Below are 19,644 nucleotides of genomic sequence, written 5' to 3' on the forward strand. Positions count from 1 at the left end.
GAGCTAAGACAAATGGTCAGACTCAGAATCCCCAGATTGGGGGCTAGAGGAGGAGGAAAAGAAAGCTCCAGGCTGTGCTGGGGTAGGCCTGGGTCCTCAGGCCATGCCCTGCTTTAGAGGGCTGGAGGCTGTAAGCAACCCCCAGACAAGCCAAACCTGAGATGAGGAGGCCAATAAGGGTTTTCTGGACAGAGGAGATGCACCTCCAGGAACTGAGTGCCCAGAAAGACCAAGAGGCTTTCTAGGGGGTGGGACTGCTTGGGCAAAGTCTTAGGGGCTAGTGGGCAGGGGCACTGGACATGGTGACTTGAGTGGTATCCCCTTCCCTGAGGCTTGTGGTTTTGGCCACCACTACTTTTCTTTGACAGCTGGGCTTTCTGCACACCCTCACCCCGGTGCCTTCCCTCCCTCAGGACTCTCCACACTCACCCACTCTCCTTCTCATTTTTCAGCACAAGGCCAATCAGCCCCCCCATGGTGTCCCCCAACTCTCTCTCTACGACCATTTCAACAGCCCACACCCCACCCCTGCACCTGCGGACATCAGCCAGAAGCAAGGTACAAGCCTGGGATGGGGAGGGGCCCAGTGAAACCAGAGCCTAAGGGCCAAGACCCCGGCTTCTGAGATCAGGTAGCTGGGTCCATTTTATAACTGGAGAACCTGGGGCTGTGCAAACTAAGAGCCCAAAGAAAATTCCAGAAAGGTGGACTGGGGGTATGAGAGCACCAGAAGACTGGAAAAGGGGGTGCTAGGTCAAACTGTGAAGGCTTCAGGTTGAGCTACAAGCCTAAATCTCATGGGTGACCTCGCTGCCAGTATTGCAGCATTGCTGAGAACTGTAAAACTGTAGCCTTTCCTCCCCTCAGTGAGAAAATGGAAAGTGGTGGTTGTGACGGCTGATTCACCTCAGCCTCAGGCAAAGTCATTCTGAAATCCCTCATTGTCAGCTGTGGGAAACCTGCTGACTCAACCCTGGGGGGCAGGTGGAGCCTTGGCTCCCCAGGCTGGGTTCCCCTAGACCAGGGGCCTGCCTCCTGCCCAGAAAGCCAGGCTGGAGTCCCCCAAGCAGAGATGCCCCAATGCCTCCATGCCTGAGTGACTTCAGCTCTGCCTACTGGCCCCCTAACGTCTTAGGCAAGTCACCCCAGCCCTCTGCCCTGGGTTCCCTTGTCTGTCAAAGGGGCACTATTATCACACTGGGATCCTCCTGAATAAACCAGTTTATGTCCGGTCCTCTAGCAAAGCTGGTGGGATCTTAAGGCCCCTGTAGGAGGCTCTAGGTTGCAGTAACTGCTGATGTGGCCTGCGGGGTCAGGCTAGCCCACTCACTCAGCCTCTCTCCTCTGCAGTTCACAGGCCTCTGCAGACCCCTGACCTCTCTGGCTTCTACTCCCTGACCTCAGGCAGCATGGGGCAGCTCCCCCACACTGTGAGCTGGTGAGTGGGGGTCCAATGGGAAAGGGGCACCGTGTGCTGGTCAGACCAAGACCTGCCTGCCCTTCCATTTCCTCCTCCATCCCTCTTGGCTGGCCACCCTGCTGCCAGCTCTGTTTAGATGCCAGAGGCTGGCCAGCAACTCTGTCCTAGCCTGGCTCCGAGCTAGGGGTCTTCATGTACCCCTGGCCTGCATTCCCCAGGTAGCCTGACATACTCCCTTTGGGGAGGCAGGAGAGCTGCTCCCTGGTCCCAGCCCTGTCTCCCTCAGTGTCCAAGAGGTCCCCTTGGATGGGAGAACTCTGGGCTGCTAAGGGACCTCCAGGGCCATATGCATATGTGAAGAAGAAAGTTGGGCCCGAGCAGGGCGGGGACAGCATGAGTGGCCACCAGAGAGGCTGCTGCTTCTCAGCTCACTGTCCTCAGTGCCTACTGCTTTTGGTCCTTTCCTTGGCTGGGCTGGTTGAGGGGCAGTGTCCCTCCCTGTGGTGCCTGCTTGAGCCCAAGCCTCTGACCAGCCTGCTTGGAGAGTCTTAAGGCTGGGCCAGGAAAAGAAAGCCTGGCCTCCTCAGCCAGTAGGCCTGACTATGGGCCAAAGGACCTGTCCTCAACTGGAGCTGGGCCTTGGCAGGCTACTTGGCCCTTTACTCATCAACGATAGTGTGAGCTGTGCAGGTCTATAGCCTATTTCAGAGAGCTGGACTGCGGCAGTCACCCAACAGCAGGAAAACTTGACTTCCCAGGGAGATCATGCAGGCCAGAGGCCCAACCTGCGGCCCACTTGCCCTTCACCCATGGTCAGCACCCTCCTCTGTTCCAGATTCTCCTTGGACAATCCATTCTGAATACAAATCAAGACTACTCCCATGAATACCCCTAGGATCAAGGTGTAGCAAGATGCTCAAGAGCCCAGCCTTACTGGACTAGACCAGAGTTCCGTGGATGCAAATCTTTAGGCCAGCCTTTCCAAAACATCCCCTAGGCCAGCAGTGCTAAAGTCTAAGAGACTTGAGTAGATTTTACCTACCAAGGCTGTAAGGAGGCGACTTTAGGCAGCCCTGTGCTCTCGCTTCCACCCGGTAGCACTTGGCTGTGAGGAAAGAAGTGGGGGTATTTTCGCCATCTTTCCACGGAGCCCTACTGTGTGCCAGGCAGGGTTCTGGGCACCAGGGAAGTCGGCACTGCTGAAGCTGACTGATCCTTAGGTCCCTGCCCTCTCAGAACTCAGTCTACCTAGTGGGCAACCCAGGCAAAAAACCAGACAGTTATAGGGCACTCTTGGTAGTGCTCTGGTTAGGGACTGTAGGAGCCCAGAGGGGTACCTCATCCAGCTTGGAATCTCAGGGATTTCAGGAGAAAGGGTCACTTAGCCATGGAAGACCTGAAGGATGACCAGGAGTTGAAGCAGGCAAAGTGGTGCAAAACAATCCAGTGTTAACAGTGGCTGCAATGGCCCCAGGACAGGTATCAGCCCTATACCGTCAAAGAAACAGAAGCAGGCTGGAGGGGCCCAGGGGCCTGCTAAGCTGAGCCCCAGAAGAAGGATACCGTTTCCATTCCTCAAGCATCCATACAAGTTCACAGAGGGAAACAGGTGCAGCACAAGCTGCCCTCTGGTGGCAGATGCTTGAAATTCCAGCAGAGGCCCATCTGTCTCACAGGATGGGTCAAGGCCTGCCTGGCAAGGTAGGGAAGTCCTTCCCTGTGTCTGGCCAGCAGCCAGACTGCTAACAGCTGTCTCTCCCAACCACAGGCCCAGCCCTCCTCTCTACCCCTTGTCCCCTTCCTGCGGATATAGACAGCACTTCCCTGCCCCCACTGCAGCCCCTGGCGCCCCCTACCCCAGGTGAGTCCCCTACACTGCAGCCAGGCTCCTGCTTCCTGTTGCCCAGGCTTCAGTGCCCACACAAGGCCATGCCCGGGCCAGTGCTTGCCCTGTGTTAGTCGTTTGTCCATCTGTCCGTCTGTCATTTTGCAGCCCCCTGCTGTCCTGTGCCTGAGAATGAAGCTAGTGCAAGTGCCAAGAGGCCTCAGCCCGGGCCACACCATGCAGCAGAGCCCCAGAGGCCAGGACAGTACATGCATACGTGGCTCACCCCTTGTGCAGATGTGTGTGCACTCACCTCTGTTCATCCCTACTTAGGACTCTCCTGGGAATCCCCTGAGCTCTGCCCCAAGCTGAGACAGCACCTTTTACATAAGTCCCCAACCTCTGACCCTTAGGGGCTGCTGGCTCAGGGATAACACCTGTGCAAGCAGTAAGGGGCAGAATAGTCTCCACAGAACAGCAAGAAAGTGAAGTGGGAGGTGTGTGTACATGGATCCCTTCACTTAGGTCGCTCCCTCACTGACAGACTCAGGGCCAGATATGCAATGGCAGGGCATTCCACAGACATTTCTAGCCCACTGGAGCTCACAGCCCGGTATAGCAAGTGTAGACATGGCACCAGCAGCTTAATGGGCCAGCTGAGTGATGGGGAAGCAGGCCTGATGGGTCAGGGAGAGCTTCATGGAAAGAGTAATACATCTTTTGCAAGAGGAAGACAAGGGAACAGCCATTATTGGGGCTGACCGGGAGTGGAAAGGGACAGGAAGCAGAGGGGAAGAGAAGGGGCTAGAAACAGCAGCAGGATGCTCATGCAGGGCTGTGCAGGCCCTTGGGAGCAGCCTGGGTTCTATTGTGTGGATGCTGGGGGAATTTCAGCAGGAGCAGGTCAGGAACATTCAGGTGTTTTTAATGGTCACTCTGGCTATTGGGTGGAGAGAGGCCTGGAAGGGTCAAGCAGGAGAGGGATGAGGCCTCACAGGGCAGCCACAGGCTCCTGAGGCTGGGTTGGTGGGGGAAGGACGTGAGAAGGGGACAGATTCCAAAGCTACTTGGGACCTATGTAGTAACCACCTGAATGACAATCTATGTAGATTTTTACAGTGTGTCTGTGTAGTGTGCTGGGAGCAGGTATTTGTATTTATCTCTGTGTACTTATGTCTAGGCCAGTAGGGGTAGAGTATCTGTTCACCTGTGTCCTCCAGTCATGTACTATGCAGGGGCCTCCGTGTGTGTCCAAAGGTCTGGCCCATAATTCTTGGCTCAGTGTTAACTTTCTTCCTGCCTCCAGGTTCACCCACCCGTCCTTGATGCTAGGTTCTAGTGTACCTGGTCACCCAGCAGCCATCCCCCACCCGGCCATTGTGCCCCCCTCAGGGAAGCAGGAGCTTCAGTCCTTCGACCGCAACCTGTGAGTGAAAAGACAATGATGGCAGGGGGTGTCGTCAGTCAGGATACACATGCCTCCCCATCAGGCCTGAGGACTGCCGCCAGCTCACTGGCCAAGCTGTTTGTGCCTCTGGCTACATGTTTTTGATCCTCAGAAGTAGGAGGGGGTGGGTGGGATGGGGAACAAGGATTTTTCTGAGCCAACAGAGGAGGGGCTCAGAAGTCCTTAACACATGCTTTTCCCACTTGGCTGTAGTATTCCTATAAGGAACAGTTACTTAGCTGTCTGCTCACCCATTTGGGGGCAGCTAGAAAAGATTCCACTTAAAAAACTCTGGTATCATACACTTATGCACACACTAGGCCCACACTAGAGGAGGCGGCTGCCATTAGGTGGGCACTCAGGGGGCTCCTCAGCAATCTGGATTTGTGCTCCTCAGGAAGACACAAGCAGAGTCCAAGGCAGAGAAGGAGGCCAAGAAGCCAACCATCAAGAAGCCCCTCAATGCCTTCATGCTGTACATGAAGGAGATGAGAGCCAAGGTCATTGCAGAGTGCACACTTAAGGAGAGTGCTGCCATCAACCAGATCCTGGGCCGCAGGGTAAGACCATGGGCAGGTGGGCTGGCAGGGATGCTCCCTGACCCTCTTCAGCCTGGTGCAGCCTGCTGACTCCCTGATGCACCCCACCTGTCCCCCTTCCCTGTTGCAGTGGCATGCGCTGTCGCGAGAAGAGCAGGCCAAGTACTATGAGCTGGCCCGCAAGGAGAGACAGCTGCACATGCAGCTATACCCAGGCTGGTCAGCGCGGGACAACTATGTGAGTGGCCAGTGACATACAGCAGGGGTGGGCAGGGGACCCTTCCAGATACCATGCCCCAGGCCACAATCTCAGCAAGGAACGCAGAACTACTGTCCTGAAGGCACTGATGAGGAAGGGCATGGAGGGTCTAAGGCCTCCCATGGCTGCCTCAGAAGAGGACAAGCCCACATCCTATTCTCCACTCCAGTATATGCTCACACATGGGCTGTTACCCAACATTTGATTGGGCCACATGGGCAGAAGGGGAGAAAAGGGTCTGGAAGTCACCTCACCTCCCTCCATTCAAATTGGAGACCAGAATGGGGTACGGGAAGAGCTTCTAAATGCACTCCATAGCAGCCTAGCAAGAACAGCAATCGAGAAACACCAGCATCCCCAAGGTAGGAGGGGCCTGTATGCCCAGAATCCCAGAGGTACCAATGCTAGGCAGCAGGCTGTGGGTATCCCAGTGTCTGCCTCCCAGATCTGAGCATCCCTCCTTTTGTTCCCTGCAGGGGAAGAAGAAGAGGCGGTCGAGGGAAAAGCACCAAGAATCCACCACAGGTGAGACCTTCCCTCAGCAGTAGTGGAGGCTCCTCTCCATGTCCCCATTTTAAGAGCAGCCCTCCTCTGACCCAAAGGGAGGAGCACGGAACCCAGCCAGGAGCCTTCAGGGCCTGGGGCCTACGAAAATAAGACCTGCATCTCACAAGTCAAATTCCCATGCAAGAAACAGCTATATTATACTAAGTCCCAGGGAAACTCAGCAGAACTGGCTTCTGCTGGGTAGAATTGGGTAGACGGTGTATTCCTCTGCCTTGCACCCATGACCTTTGCTAGCTCCACTCACCAGAGAAACTAGCAAGGAACTAACTATGGTTTGATGCTTAGCCCAAACAATGTCCTGGCTAGTTCTGCTGAGATTGGGAGAGGCTGAGCTAGGCCCCATGACTAGGCCCAGTAATCACACAGCCTACTGGCTGGAGCCTGGCAATTTATCACCCCTACTTCAACATTTTTCATGGCAGTGCAAAGTGCTCTATGTAGAGAAGCCCACACTCTGCTGCAGGCCTCCTTCCTGTGGGTGAATTCCTGCCCCTCTGGTAACTTAGACTCTACATCCCTGACCTTCTCAGATGTGCTGTCCCCATACAGGGAAGCTGGAGGCTAGGACTGGGATAGAGCAGGGCAGAGTTCCTAGCCCTTTTTCCAAGGTCAAGAATGGGCCCTTCCTTCCATCTGCAAGTGAACAGGCATAAGGTATAGCCTTCAGCCTTATCTCTTGAAGGAATGTAGGTCAAGAATGAAGAAAAACTGGATAAAATGGGTAGGGGGTTGGGGAGGAGGTGGGTGGCCCTAGGGCAGAAAAGGCTGGATCTCCATGGTCTTCCTTGGGCTCCTCTGCAGCCTCCATGCTGCAAGGGCCCCATAAGCCACAGAGATAAGCCAGACTGACAGGACTCCCTCCCTCCCATTCTTCCCACTGCCTCTACTGCGTAGCTGGGTGCCCACTTTTCTTGATATCTTGGCTCTGGGCTCTTGGGCTCCCACTGGGGCTGGCTGTGCCATGGAGAGGCCCACTCTGCCTATGGGGGCTGTAGGGTGTCTATAACTGGCTAACACTAATGTCACTCTTCTTTCTGGGCCCTGCTCTGCCCCGCTGCCTGCTCGCCCTCTGCCCTGCTCTGCCCCTCTGGCATGGCTGTGAGCAGACCCTGGCTCGCCTAAGAAATGCCGTGCTCGCTTTGGCCTCAACCAGCAGACGGATTGGTGTGGTCCGTGCAGGTGGGTTTGTCCCCACCATCGTTCTCCCTTTGCTTTAAGCTGCTTCCCTGACTCTGCACAATTTCCACTGGGCCTGCAGCCCACTCCTTTGGCCCCTCAGCCCACTAGCATACTCAGCAGACTGGGGAGCCCAGGCCTCCTGAGAATAGTAGTAAATACTGAACACAGTGTGTGGAGAAGGCGGCTTGGGTCTAAGTGCAGGAGGAGTGGAAAGAAAGACAGAATGTTCCAGAAAGGAAGGACAGACTCAAGAAGGTAGCTCTGATGCCAGCGGGCCTAGCAGGTCCTCAGCAAACAGACAGCTCAAACACCACTAAGGGGGCCTGGAGCCCATTCTCCCAGGCCTCAAAGTCATGGCCCATCGGCTCCCTCACTTCCTCTTCAAGATGGGATCCCTGCCTGTACCATCCTGAGCCCTTAATCTGAAAAAACAAGGTGACAACACAGAACCATCTGGTTGCCAGGCAACCATGTGACTTGCTATCTTGTACCTACTGAGACCAAAGGGCTGAAGAGGCTGGGGGAGAGAAGCCAGGGTACCCTGGGCTGTCTGAGGGAAAGGGCCCACGTGTTTCACCATACAACAGAGAAATACTTGTGGTTGTGACAAAGTTTACCCAACAAGTGGTTAAAGTTTCCTCAGTTTCAGGCCAGGCCTGGCAGGGCTAATACGGAGGGTACTCCAGGCAGTAAGGCCAGTGGCTCTAAGGAACACTTATCCAGCCCCTCAGTGTATCCACCACACTCCCTGTCTAAGGGTAAGGAGGAGTGGAGTTTGGAGTGTGTCTGTGTACCCACATATATATGCACAGTGGGAAACAACCCTGTCTTCAGAGGAAGTTCTATTCCATTCATTCCATCAGAGACAAACTGGCCCAGAGAACTCAAGGATGGTAATGGACAAGAAGAGTCACTGTCCATGTCTTCTTCTCTAGCCCAACCTGAGGACTGGGATGGCTGGGCAAGGAAGCCATAGGCATTGCGGCCCCTTGCCTTGGTGCAGATCTGAGTCCCACAAACACACCTGGAGAAGCTCAAAGGCTGGGACTGGGAGATGACTCCCTTGGAAGACAGGTGACAGCCCACAGGCCTAGTGACAGAAGGCCCCTGTGCCACCTTGTGGCTGTTCTGGGAACTGCACCTGTCCTAGGTCTGGGCCAGGCCAAGCAGAGTGGTAGTCTGAGGACACTGACTTACCACCCAAGTCACGGGAAGAGAGGACAAGAAATCAGCCAGGCCTGTGCAAAGGCAGCACTTTTTGGTTGTGGTGTATGACTATGAATTCACCCTCTGTTTACAGATAACTCTCTTCACTATTCCTAGGAGGAAAAAGAAATGCATTCGGTACTTACCCGGAGAAGGCCGCTGCCCCAGCCCCGTTCCTTCCGATGACAGTGCTCTAGGCTGCCCTGGGTCCCCAGCTCCCCAGGACTCACCCTCTTACCATCTGCTGCCCCGCTTCCCCACAGAACTGCTTGCTAGCCCTGCGGAGCCGGCACCTACATCCCCCGGTCTCTCCACTGCTCTCAGCCTCCCAACCCCAGGGCCCCCACAGGCCCCCCGCAGCACCCTGCAGAGTACACAGGTACAGCAACAGGAATCTCAGAGACAGGCAGCCTAGCAGGCACAGGACACCTGGCCTCCTCCAGGAGCCTACCCCCTGAGAGAAAGCAACAGAGACCCAGATTGCATGAAAACCAGCCAGGGGTCCTGTTAACTCCGTCTTAGGGTTCAGACCCTGAAGATTCCAGAGGCTGCAAAATTTCCACCTGAACCTGAGGCCATCGATTCAAACTGCTCCAAGTGGTGGGAATCAGATCTGTGTTGTTGTGTCATCTAATTAAGGGAATCCCTTGTACCTGTGGCTGCCTGCATCTATTCTTTGTACCATCTGTCTTGCCAGCCAGAAGCCTCTGCCTCTCTAGCTTTTCTGCTCTAGGTTAGAGATGGGCTGAACTGAGCCTAGCTACCTTCTCTATCCATCTCCCCCATCCCCCACTGCCACACCCTCCCCATTCATGGACCAAGAATGACCTGGTTTGTCAAACAGCCACAAAGCTCAAGATGACAACTCTTTTAAGGAAATGGAGAAGCTCTGTTTATAAAACAAAACCAGCTGCTACTCATAAGTTGGACCAGAGGAAGCCTCTTACCATGTTCTCAGGAGCTTGCGAGAAGCAGGGAGGGGAATGGAATAGGTTGTTTAGGCCTATCAACCTAAGCAACAGAAATAACCTGACACTACCTTATCAGGCAAGTTGGGGAGCGGGGGTGTATCTAGCTCTATTTCAAATTATTTGAAAGTGTTTCCTGAGAAACTCACCGGCCTAAGAAGCTCTGATACCAAGGCCCCAGGCTTGTCACTAGCAGCGCAGTCAACAGTTCAAAGAAGTCATGGCCCAAATCCAGTGTGCACCTCTCCCCACTCACAGAGCCTTTTTCACAGTTCCATTTCCAGTTTATCTATGGCAGTCCAGCCAGCTCCTGGGCAGCTGTGAGATGGCAAACCCAAAACCTCACGACAGCCAGAGCCTGTTTTCCAGCATTCAGTCCAGACCAGCTCCAGTTTCCCCATGGGGCTGCGGGACAGAGGACCATTACAACTAGATCAAGGAGCCCAGAAAACCTCCAGTAGTCCAAACAGGTTTTCACCATAGCCTACTTTAACCCATTTTTGAGCCAAGCTTCAACCCTGAGCCTTGAAAAACAAGTCTTTTTTAAATTTAATTTTTGTTTTTTGCCTCCTCATCGTACGTAGCCTGAATCCAAAGAAAAAGGGCTGCCTGGCCGGGTGCGGTGGCTCACGCCTGTAATCCCAGCACTTTGGCAGGCTGAGACAGGTGGATCACCTGAGGTCAGTAGTTTGAGACTAGCCTGGCCAACATGGTGAAACCCTGTACCTACTAAAAATACAAAAATTAGCCGGATGTGGTGGTGTGCATGTGTAATCCCAGCTACTCAAGAGGCTGAGGTGGGAGAATTGCTTCAATCCGGGAGGTGGAGGTTACAGTGAGCCAAGATGACGCTACTGCACTCCAGCCTGGGTAACAGGGAGAGTGTGTCTCAAAAAACAAAAAAAAGAGGGCTGTCCATGTACTCACACACCCCTCAAAAAAAGCCTTTAGTTCCTACTTTAGCCACTGGTTTCTCAGAATCCAAAGATCACATATTCTAGTGTAACACTGCAAGAAGTCTTGAGAAAAAGATTATTGTAGTGTTCAAAATATTTTTGCATTGTTAATACATCATCATAGAAAAACTTTTTTAAACATGAGAATAAAGATACTTTTTACTGGATTTGTTTTTCAAAGCCTGACCCTGAGGAATAAGTTGTTTCAGTAACAGAGCACGATATTATTTCCTTTTCTTCTCCACAGTTAGGAAACTTGGAGTTTGTTCCCTATGGTGCATATGTTCCCAAACCTCCAGCCTGCAGAAACCAGGGATTACACTTGTCATCTCCCCTAAAGGGGTGTGGGCCCTGCCTGCCTCACCCCTGAGAGCTAGGCCTATACTCCTAAGCTTTGCTCTCTTAGCCCCCAATCCCCCCAGTGATGCAGACCCCACAATGATGCAGGCCAGCCTGCTCCCCAGTGCTCATATAAAATAGATCAGTTGGTAACCGCTGTCCATAAAGGCTGAAAAGAGAATCCAACCTGAAATGACCCAGCTAGGCTCCATTTGATCACACGTGACCACTAGGCTCCATTTTCCTCTGAGGGCAGAGAGAAAAGAAAACATTCCACAAGTGCATATCCTATTTCAAGGAAAACAAGAGCAAACAGGAGTCTTTTATAACCTATTAGCACCACAAAATTCTAAAGAAGGATTTTTTAATAGCACCCTCTAAGACACAAAGTATTTTTCATATTTTCACACAAGCCTTTCAGTTTGATAAATCTATAAGCCCCTTTTTAAAAAGTCATACACACTGTTGGTGGACACGAGAACCACCATATCCACTTTATTTTTACATTATTTGTATACATTTAGGGGGTACAAGTGCAGCTGTGTTACATGGATATATCGTGTAGCGGTGAGGTCTGGGCTTTTAGTGTGCCCCCCCACCCAGAGAGTGTACTGTGCACGTAAGTAGTGTACGTTGTACTCAACAGGATTTCATACCTCATCCCCTTTCATCTCCCACCTTTTGAAGTCGCCAGTGTCTATTATTCCATTCCGTATCCATATACCATGTGTACTCACTGTGTAGCTCCCTACAACTCACTTTTTACATGAGTTTCCACCAAGCACACTACTGTCTTCCAGAAACCCATCATGAATGTAAAAGGTGTCATGAAGGCACCTCAATGAGTCAGTCAACAAGTAGATGATGAATGTCAGGCAAGAGGTATTTCACATGGGACAGCCAGTGGGGCACCATCATGCATTGTCATTGTCATTCCACTGAGTTCTATTTTTTGGATTTTGTATTTAAAGATACTTATAAAGAAAGTCATCTTTCAGAGCAATGTCTATTTAAAGTAGGCCACTGGAAGTTGTAACCGCAGACTTGCTGCTTTTGCTTCTTTCTGAGAGAGTGCTAGAGGACACTAGCCATTCTCTGGACATCTGTCCCATTTTAAATAATTCTGTTCTGGCTACTGGCCTAGTTGTTTTTAAAAAAAAAAAAAAAAAAAAAAAAAAAAAAAAAAACCTACATTCTAACCAGGGCTTATGCAAATGCAAGACCAGGTTGCTGCATCTGATTTGGTGTCTCACTTAGAGTACACAGGGTACATGAACAATGCAGTCTTTGTGTATTGGCGGGGAAGCCTTTGGCAACTCTGTTTAAATCAGATCAGCTTTTTTTTTTCTTTTCAGTCTGACTTCATAAACTCAGATCCTCCCAAATCACCCTGGTGCATTCCTATGAGGCCAGAGGGTGATTTGAGATTGCAACCTCAAGTTCAACTTCTAATACCACACCAGGCCCCCTTCACTGCCAGCTGAGAACCAACCCTGTTTCCTGAGACACTGTAAGACAAGATACCTTAGCCTCCCTTCAACATTTCCAGACAACTAGCAGACCTGCAACTTGGGTGAAAGATGTTCATCCCTCCTTTGGTACAGCTGCTCCCCATTTTGTGCTCAGTGGATATGGTGAGGGTTCAGCCCAGCAAGCAGACAAAAAGCTTATGTCTCCCAACCTGAAGGTGTCTACTTTAACAGAACCCCATGGCTGGACTCTCTTCTGACATGTAATTATCTTTTGAATGGCTCCTGTGGTCTCCCGTTCCTTCTGGCTCTGGACCCCCAACAGCTGGCTCAGAAGCACTGCTCCCTAGCTTTGTTCAGTGTACAGTAAGCCTGGCCAGGAAGGCCACAAGTAAAGGGAAGCGCAATAGTTCTTTATATCCCGTTCCAGAGAGGAAGAAAGGGAATCAGTTTCTGCATCTGCTTCTCAGAAAACAGCACAAAAGGGGCAAGGGTAACAAGGCCATGTTAAACAACTACTTAGGACTGTATGTCAAAGTAGAAGAATTTAAGACCCAAATCTAGTTAATTGTATAAAAAGGCTAAGTTGGCTTTTCTTCGATGTTAGAAAGCCTGCTTTAAGTGTGACTGTCAGATCTCTTCAGAGCTTTTTTTAAGCTCTTCAGGGCTTTAAGAGTTCACCAAGGGTTTTTGAAACAGCTGCCCACCGAAGCAGACCCTGGCTGTGTCAACTCCCCCAATCCCAACTTACTGTGATAACCTTGTTCCAAATCTCAAATCACCCTGTGGGCATCTTTCAAATTCAGTCTCCTGAGCTCTTCTCTAATGGTTTGGAGCTACTAACAAACCATTACTGGCAGTGAGCATCTGAATATACTCAAACAGCAGGGAGTTTGAAAACAGGGAACACAGATGGTGGGGATGTTCTCATACAGTCCCCTAGAATAAAAGCCTAGCTCAGGCCAGGAAGGATTTTCAAGCTCTTAAAGATAGCATGGGATTAGGCATGTTAACTGGAAAGGGAAAACTTACGTCCTGGGGGTGGAACTATCCTATCACAAGCAGTCCTCACAAGGTAGGTCACTATTGGTAAGGGATGTTTCACTTGTGAAGACAAGATAGCAGCTGTGAATTATGTGGGAGATAGCCCAGGCCGACACTTCTTTCATATTCACCAGGGGCTTTGGACCAAGTCTTCCTTTTTCATTCAAGTGTTCTCATTCTTTTATCTGAAGCCTTGTTCTTTCGGGCATGTGCAATGTCAGGAAGCAGGGTGGGGGGCTTGGGGAGGGAAGAGAAAAAGCCAGGTTCCACTCACCAAAAAAGAAAAAAGCCACTCTGGAAACCCTGCTTAAGTACTTCAGGATATAGAGTACAGCTTCTCTATTTTCCCACCCCTTTCCGTAAGCTTCCTGGAACAGAAAAGTCTGCAAACCAATTGAAGAAGGCAAAGAATTAGAGGTTGTGAAATGGTATACTCAGGAAAGGACAAATATGAATTTTCACCAAATAGGTGGGAGGTATTCAAAGTGAGAGCACTTTAATGAAATAAGCTGATCCTCAGTGTGCAATAAGAGGCTGCTATACAGCAGGTTGAAAATTTAAAGTTAAGACATATCAGAAGGTCTGAATATACTTAAATACTTCCAGAAAATTTAAAGTTGAGAGATATCAGAGGTCACAAGAACTAGATGTGGAAGCAGACACTGTTGTGAGCAACTACATTCCTCCCATAGAATGCTGCTCAATACTGGCACACAGACCAGAGGTAGCCAGCAGTACACAAGACTGCAAGGCAACAAGTACATTATCAGTGAATTAGCCATCTATCACTTAAACCATGTTCCGCATTGGAAGTGTGTCAAGCAAGAGCACCTTTGACAATACTTTTCTGCCACCACCAATGATCATCTCCACTGACACATACTTCATCTTGATATGCACAGCCAGTTCTCTTACTCATTCTCTTTAACCATTGGAGGTAGTGATTTTTAACAACAGTAAACAAGAAAAAGTCATCAGGACTCTAACTGTAAAACCCCCAACATTCAAAAGACTAGTTTAGTTCAAGAGCAAAAAAAAAAAAAAAAAAAAGAATTAGAATTTAGCTCACACACTCAAAATTGCCCTGCCTAATGTGGGTCTGATGAATAAATGCTGATAAAATACTACCAAGTGTCAGCAAAGTACTATCACTAATCCTGCCCTAATTTCTCTTTACAGTCTATATTCTCAGGGAAATGTACCAACACTCAACCTTCTGCTGTTAGTTCCTAACTGAGCACTGCTTTTTCCTCACTTTGGGATCTCTCCATCCCCAAACAAATCCAACTTGATTCTTAAAACCAAGTTAGTTTCACTTTACAGAACCTTTCCTAGCAACTTTCAGCTCTGTAGCCCCTCATTGGCTCATTAATCTTGTTCTGTCCAGAAACACTTTTTTTTTGAGACGGAGTCTCGCTCTATCGCCAGGCTGGAGTGAAGTCAGTGGCGCGATCTCGGCTCACTGCAACCTCCGCCTCCTAGGTTCAAGCGGTTCTCCTGCCTCAGCCTCCCGAGTAGCTCGAACTACAGGTGTGTGCCACCACGCCCAGCTAATTTTTGTATTTTTGGTAGAGATGGGGTTTCACCATGTTGGCCAGGCTGGTCTCAATCTCTTGACCTCGTGATCCGCCCACCTCAGCCTCTGAAAATGTTGGGATTACAAGCGTGAGCCACCGAGCCTGGCCCAGGAACATTTTTATTAGAGTTATCCACTCCCTCCCAGCAGTATTTATGCCTTGTCGCCTGAACTACACCAAAAGCTCCCAGCTCCCAAGAGGGAAACCATGTCTAATGCTTCCTATCAAGGAGAAGCCAGGAGCTACACTTTAAGGATTCAGCCATTTTGTAAGCTTTCCCTTTGCTTGCAGTCTTCTTATTCTTGACTTCTTCCTAGCTTAAAAAGTTATACACTGGTTTCAAATCCAGATAATTAAAGATTAACTTTTCAAATCCTCAAACAACTTTGTAGGGAGAACATTTACTTGGTTGAGTCTTTCCTACCAGAATGTACACTGAGCTTTAGAAAAGGAAAAATTGGTGGGTGCTGTGGCTCACATCTATAATCCCAGCACTTTGGGAGGCTGAGGCAGGAGGATCTCGAGCCCAGGAATTAGAAAACAGCCTGGGCAACATGGGGAGACCTCATCTCTATAAAAACAGTTTAAGCCGGGCGCGGTGGCTCACGCCTGTAATCCCAGCACTTTGGGAGGCCGAGGCCGGCGGATTACGAGGTCAGGAGATCGAGACCATCCATGCTAACACGGTGAAACTCCGTCTCTACTAAAAATACAAAAAATTAGCCGGGCGCGGTGGCGGGCGCCTGTAGTCCCAGCTGCTCCGGAGGCTGAGGCAGGAGAATGGCGTGAACCCAGGAGGCGGAGCTTGCAGTGAGCCGAGATCGCGCCACCGCACTCCAGCCTGGGCGACAGAGCAAGACTCCGTCTCAAAAAAAAAAAAAAACCCCGTTTAAAAATACCAAAACTAGCAAGGCATGGTAGTGCACACATGTAGTCCTAGCTATTCAGGAGGCTGAGGCAGGAGGACTGTTGCAGCCCAAGAGTTCGAGGCTGCAGTGAGCTGTGATCACACCACTGCACTCCAGCCTGGGCGGCAGAGGTGAGACCTTGTGTCTTAGAAGAATCAAAAAGCTCTTCAGGCTACTCTGGGCACACTGCCTATGGGGTAGTCCTGCTCTGCAAGGAGCAGTTAAAAAAAATCTTCAAAAGGTAATGGTGGCAAGCAAAAGTTAAGCTTGTAAAGGGTGCTTAGAGAAAGAGGTCTGCTGCTCTCTCAATTATCTCTTTTCTGGTGGAAACCACTTCATATTCCCAAACTGCCTTATTAACAGCCTAGGCAAATTAATTTAAACAAAATTTATGTTGGGATCAGAACACAGCCCATAGGATTGGCCAATTTTTAAGTAAACTGAAAGATCATGTGATTTGGAATATCTGCCTGCCCTAAGTCAGATGCCCACAGTGACTCACTGTTACTATCCTCCCTCCCCAGCTAGTTTTAAGCTCAGCATTACTATGATGTCATGTTACAGGGCTGCAGTTACCTGTCCAACCAAGTCACAATACAGCTCTTGCTTAATTCCAGCAGCTGGTGTATTCTGACAGCTGTAGAGTAAAAAGTCACAGCTATAATCCCACATAGGGAGCTACAGGATGATTTTGTGAATCTTTGAGAAAACATAAGAACTGTAAAGCAGTATCTATTTTGTATATCAAGAATAGATTAAGGCAAGCTAACACAAGGCACTTCAAAAGAGGAACTTGCTTCTGCAACTTAAGAATTATTAGGGCTGTGTGCGGTGATTCACGCCTGTAATCCCAGCACTTTGGGAGGCTAAGGCGGGCAGATCACAAGGTCAGGAGTTTGAGACCAGCCTGGCCAATATGGTAAAACTCCATCTCTAATAAAAATACAAAAAAATTAGCCAGGCATGTTGGCATGTGCTTGTAATCCCAGCTACTCGGGAGTCTGAGGCAGGAGAATCACTTGAACCCGGGAGGCGGAGGTTGCAGTGAGCTGAGATTGCACCACTGCAGTCCAGCCTAGGCGACAGAGTGAGACTGTCTCAAAAAAAAAAAAAAAAAAATTGAGGGGGCACATCTTTATGACAATGTTAAGGAGAAAGTAATAAGCTAACATTCAGGACGGTTTTGGTTTACTTTTAGATCACAAGTGACATAATCAATGAAAAGGTGAGAAGCCAAAGGACTGTGATGGAGTCCTTGAAAGGACTTCATCATTAAAAGCAGCACACTGCAGAAAGCAGCACGCATTTTGTTTACAGAGGAAACTGAAAAATATTCTTCAATCACCCAAATCTGCCAAATACCTTCTTCCTCTCATTCTCTTTCCTGGTGAAATAAAGGGCATTTCCTAATTAATCCCTAAGGTTACTTTATCAAGAAGGGTTTTCTTTCCTTTACTACTATAACAGTAATTAGAGAAAGTCTTCATAATTCATCAGTAACCACTCTCCAAACCAAGGCTATTACCAGCTATTACGAAGCTCTCCCCTCTCATGCATTAAAACTGCTTTTCTTGTTTTCATTATACCCTGTACCTGCATTTCACAAGGACCTTTCGCTTATGTTACCTATATTGAAATTCATGGAGTAGTGCTACTAAATACAAGTTAAATCCTGCTGTCAAGTGACTTCCAATTAAGTCTTGGAACTAATATAAAACAGACTGCACTAGATCTATAAAACCATAGTACCTACTATTTCCAACTTGCCCAAGGCCATGCAGACACTAAAATGCCAGCCTCAAGGTATGACTTAATGCCACAGTATTAGTTTAGAAGAATGGTTGAGAAGAGAGTAGCCAGAAGTGAGTGGAGTTTTGAAGACTGAGGGTTGGCTGCTGTGATAATGAGAAAGGACCACTCACTCCAGGTGAGAGCCTAGAAAAGTTCTAGTAGATATATTAAAGGAATAGTGGGCATACAGCAGGGAACAGGAAAAAGGTACGAAAAGAATACTGCAACCAGACTGAAAAGGGCTTCTTAATACCATGTCTATGATTTATTTGGGTCCATAATGGTCACAAATGGACTATTTTCTCTTGGATCTCTATTAACGTAAAAATTTAAGATTACCAGGATTTTCTGTTGTTTGTTTAGGGACTACAGAAAGTCAAGAAGGAAACAAAAATTTAAATTACTACTATATTGTCTGTCCATCCAATCTTTCTGAAAGATCCCAGTATCCTTTAAATATGGATAGTGACATTATTTACTTATATAATTCTAACAACTCCTAAGTATTATACAGATCAAGTGGTAATAATAGCAAGCTCCAGTTTCTTAGAAGGTGATACTTCCTTTCCAAGTTAAACATGGTATATAGCAGTAATCCTGGACCTTCAGTGAAGATTTGTTATAATACTGCTAAGGATACTTTTGGTTTGTTTTTGAGACAAGGTCTTACTCTACCGCCTAGGCTGGAGTGCAGTGTTGCAATGCCAGCTCACTGTAGCCTCGACCTCTCAGGCTCAAGCAATCTTCCCACCTCAGCCTCCCAAGTAGTTGGGATCACAGGCATGCACCAAATGACTGCTTTTTATTTATTTATTTATTTTGGAGAGACAGGGACTTCCTGTGTTGCCCAGGCTGGTCTCGAACTCCTGGGCTCAAATGATCCTCCTGCCTTGTCCTCCCAAAATGTTGAGATTACAGGCATAAGCCACCATGCCCAACTGCTAAGGATACTTGAGGTGGATAAGGTTTTTGCAGAAGTTGATCTTATAGCAGGAATTGGTAGATGAGACAATTCAGCTAGGACTGTACACTGCTACCTTTCCCACTAAAGCCAGGACAAAGAGAAAACAAGCTTATCTCCTAAGAGTAATGGGAACCAGGAATCCAAAAGTAGTCACAGGGGTTGGCAAATATTTTCTGTAAAATGCCAGAGAGTAAAATATGTTACTTTTTGGTCAAATACAGTTTCTGTGTGTGTGTGTGTGTGTGTGTGTGTGTGTGTGTGTGTATGTTACTTTTTGGTCAAATACAGTTTGTGTGTGTGTGTGTGTGTGTATGTTACTTTTTGGTCAAATACAGTTTCTGTGTGTGTGTGTGTGTGTGTGTGTATTTTAAACAACCCTTTACAATGCAAAAACCATTTTTAGCTCAAAGACTACAAAAACAGGCTATGGGCCTGATTTGACCCACACACATTATAGTTTCCTATCTCTTGTACAGACAACAAATTGGAATTCAGTGAGACAACATATGGGACTTAGGTGAATCTGGGACAAATGAAAGGTAAGATGAAGGCAAACTACTGTCAAGGGATGATCTGGGCCTCAACAATTCAGTGAATGTGTAGAGAAAACAAGATTACATACGAATATAGATGTCAACTGGAAAAGGAAGGAGAAAAAAAGGGAGCACAAGGAAGAAAAAAAAAAATCAAAATTTGTGAGCCATCTCAAGCCATAAAAAAACTTTATTCTATTGTAGGAGAGAAGCTGGAAACAATGACAGAGTAATGTGTTAAGAATTAAAGTACGGCCGGGCGCGGTGGCTCAAGCCTGTAATCCCAGCACTTTGGGAGGCCGAGATGGGCGGATCACGAGGTCAGGAGATCGAGACCATCCTGGCGAACACGGTGAAACCCCGTCTCTGCTAAAAAATACAAAAACTAGGCCGGGCGCGGTGGCTCAAGCCTGTAATCCCAGCACTTTGGGAGGCCGAGACGGGCGGATCACAAGGTCAGGAGATCGAGACCATCCTGGCTAACACGGTGAAACCCCGTCTCTACTAAAAATACAAAAAACTAGCCGGGCGAGGTGGCGGGCGTCTGTAGTCCCAGCTACTCGGGAGGCTGAGGCAGGAGAATGGCGTGAACCCGGGAGGGTGGAGCTTGCAGTGAGCTGAGATCCGGCCACTGCACTCCAGCCTGGGCGACA

The 19,644-nt window shown here is 49.1% G+C and overlaps 1 protein-coding gene across 1 annotated transcript in view; it reads left to right on the forward strand.

Moving 5' to 3' along the window:
• TCF7 (transcription factor 7) overlaps positions 1 to 10,532 on the forward strand; it is a 33,426-nt gene extending 22,894 nt beyond the window's left edge. Inside the window, 9 exon segments of the mRNA XM_025388257.1 lie at positions 453 to 558; positions 1,351 to 1,438; positions 4,552 to 4,671; positions 5,090 to 5,252; positions 5,362 to 5,469; positions 5,967 to 6,015; positions 7,164 to 7,236; positions 8,560 to 8,728; positions 8,730 to 10,532. Coding sequence (XP_025244042.1) covers positions 453 to 558; positions 1,351 to 1,438; positions 4,552 to 4,671; positions 5,090 to 5,252; positions 5,362 to 5,469; positions 5,967 to 6,015; positions 7,164 to 7,236; positions 8,560 to 8,728; positions 8,730 to 8,900 — 1,047 coding nt within the window. The 3' untranslated portion in view covers positions 8,901 to 10,532.
• The last annotated feature ends 9,112 nt before the right edge of the window (positions 10,533 to 19,644 follow it).

The sequence above is a fragment of the Theropithecus gelada genome, chromosome 6 (genome assembly GCF_003255815.1).
Source record: "Theropithecus gelada isolate Dixy chromosome 6, Tgel_1.0, whole genome shotgun sequence".
NCBI classification, from domain to species: Eukaryota; Metazoa; Chordata; class Mammalia; order Primates; family Cercopithecidae; genus Theropithecus; species Theropithecus gelada.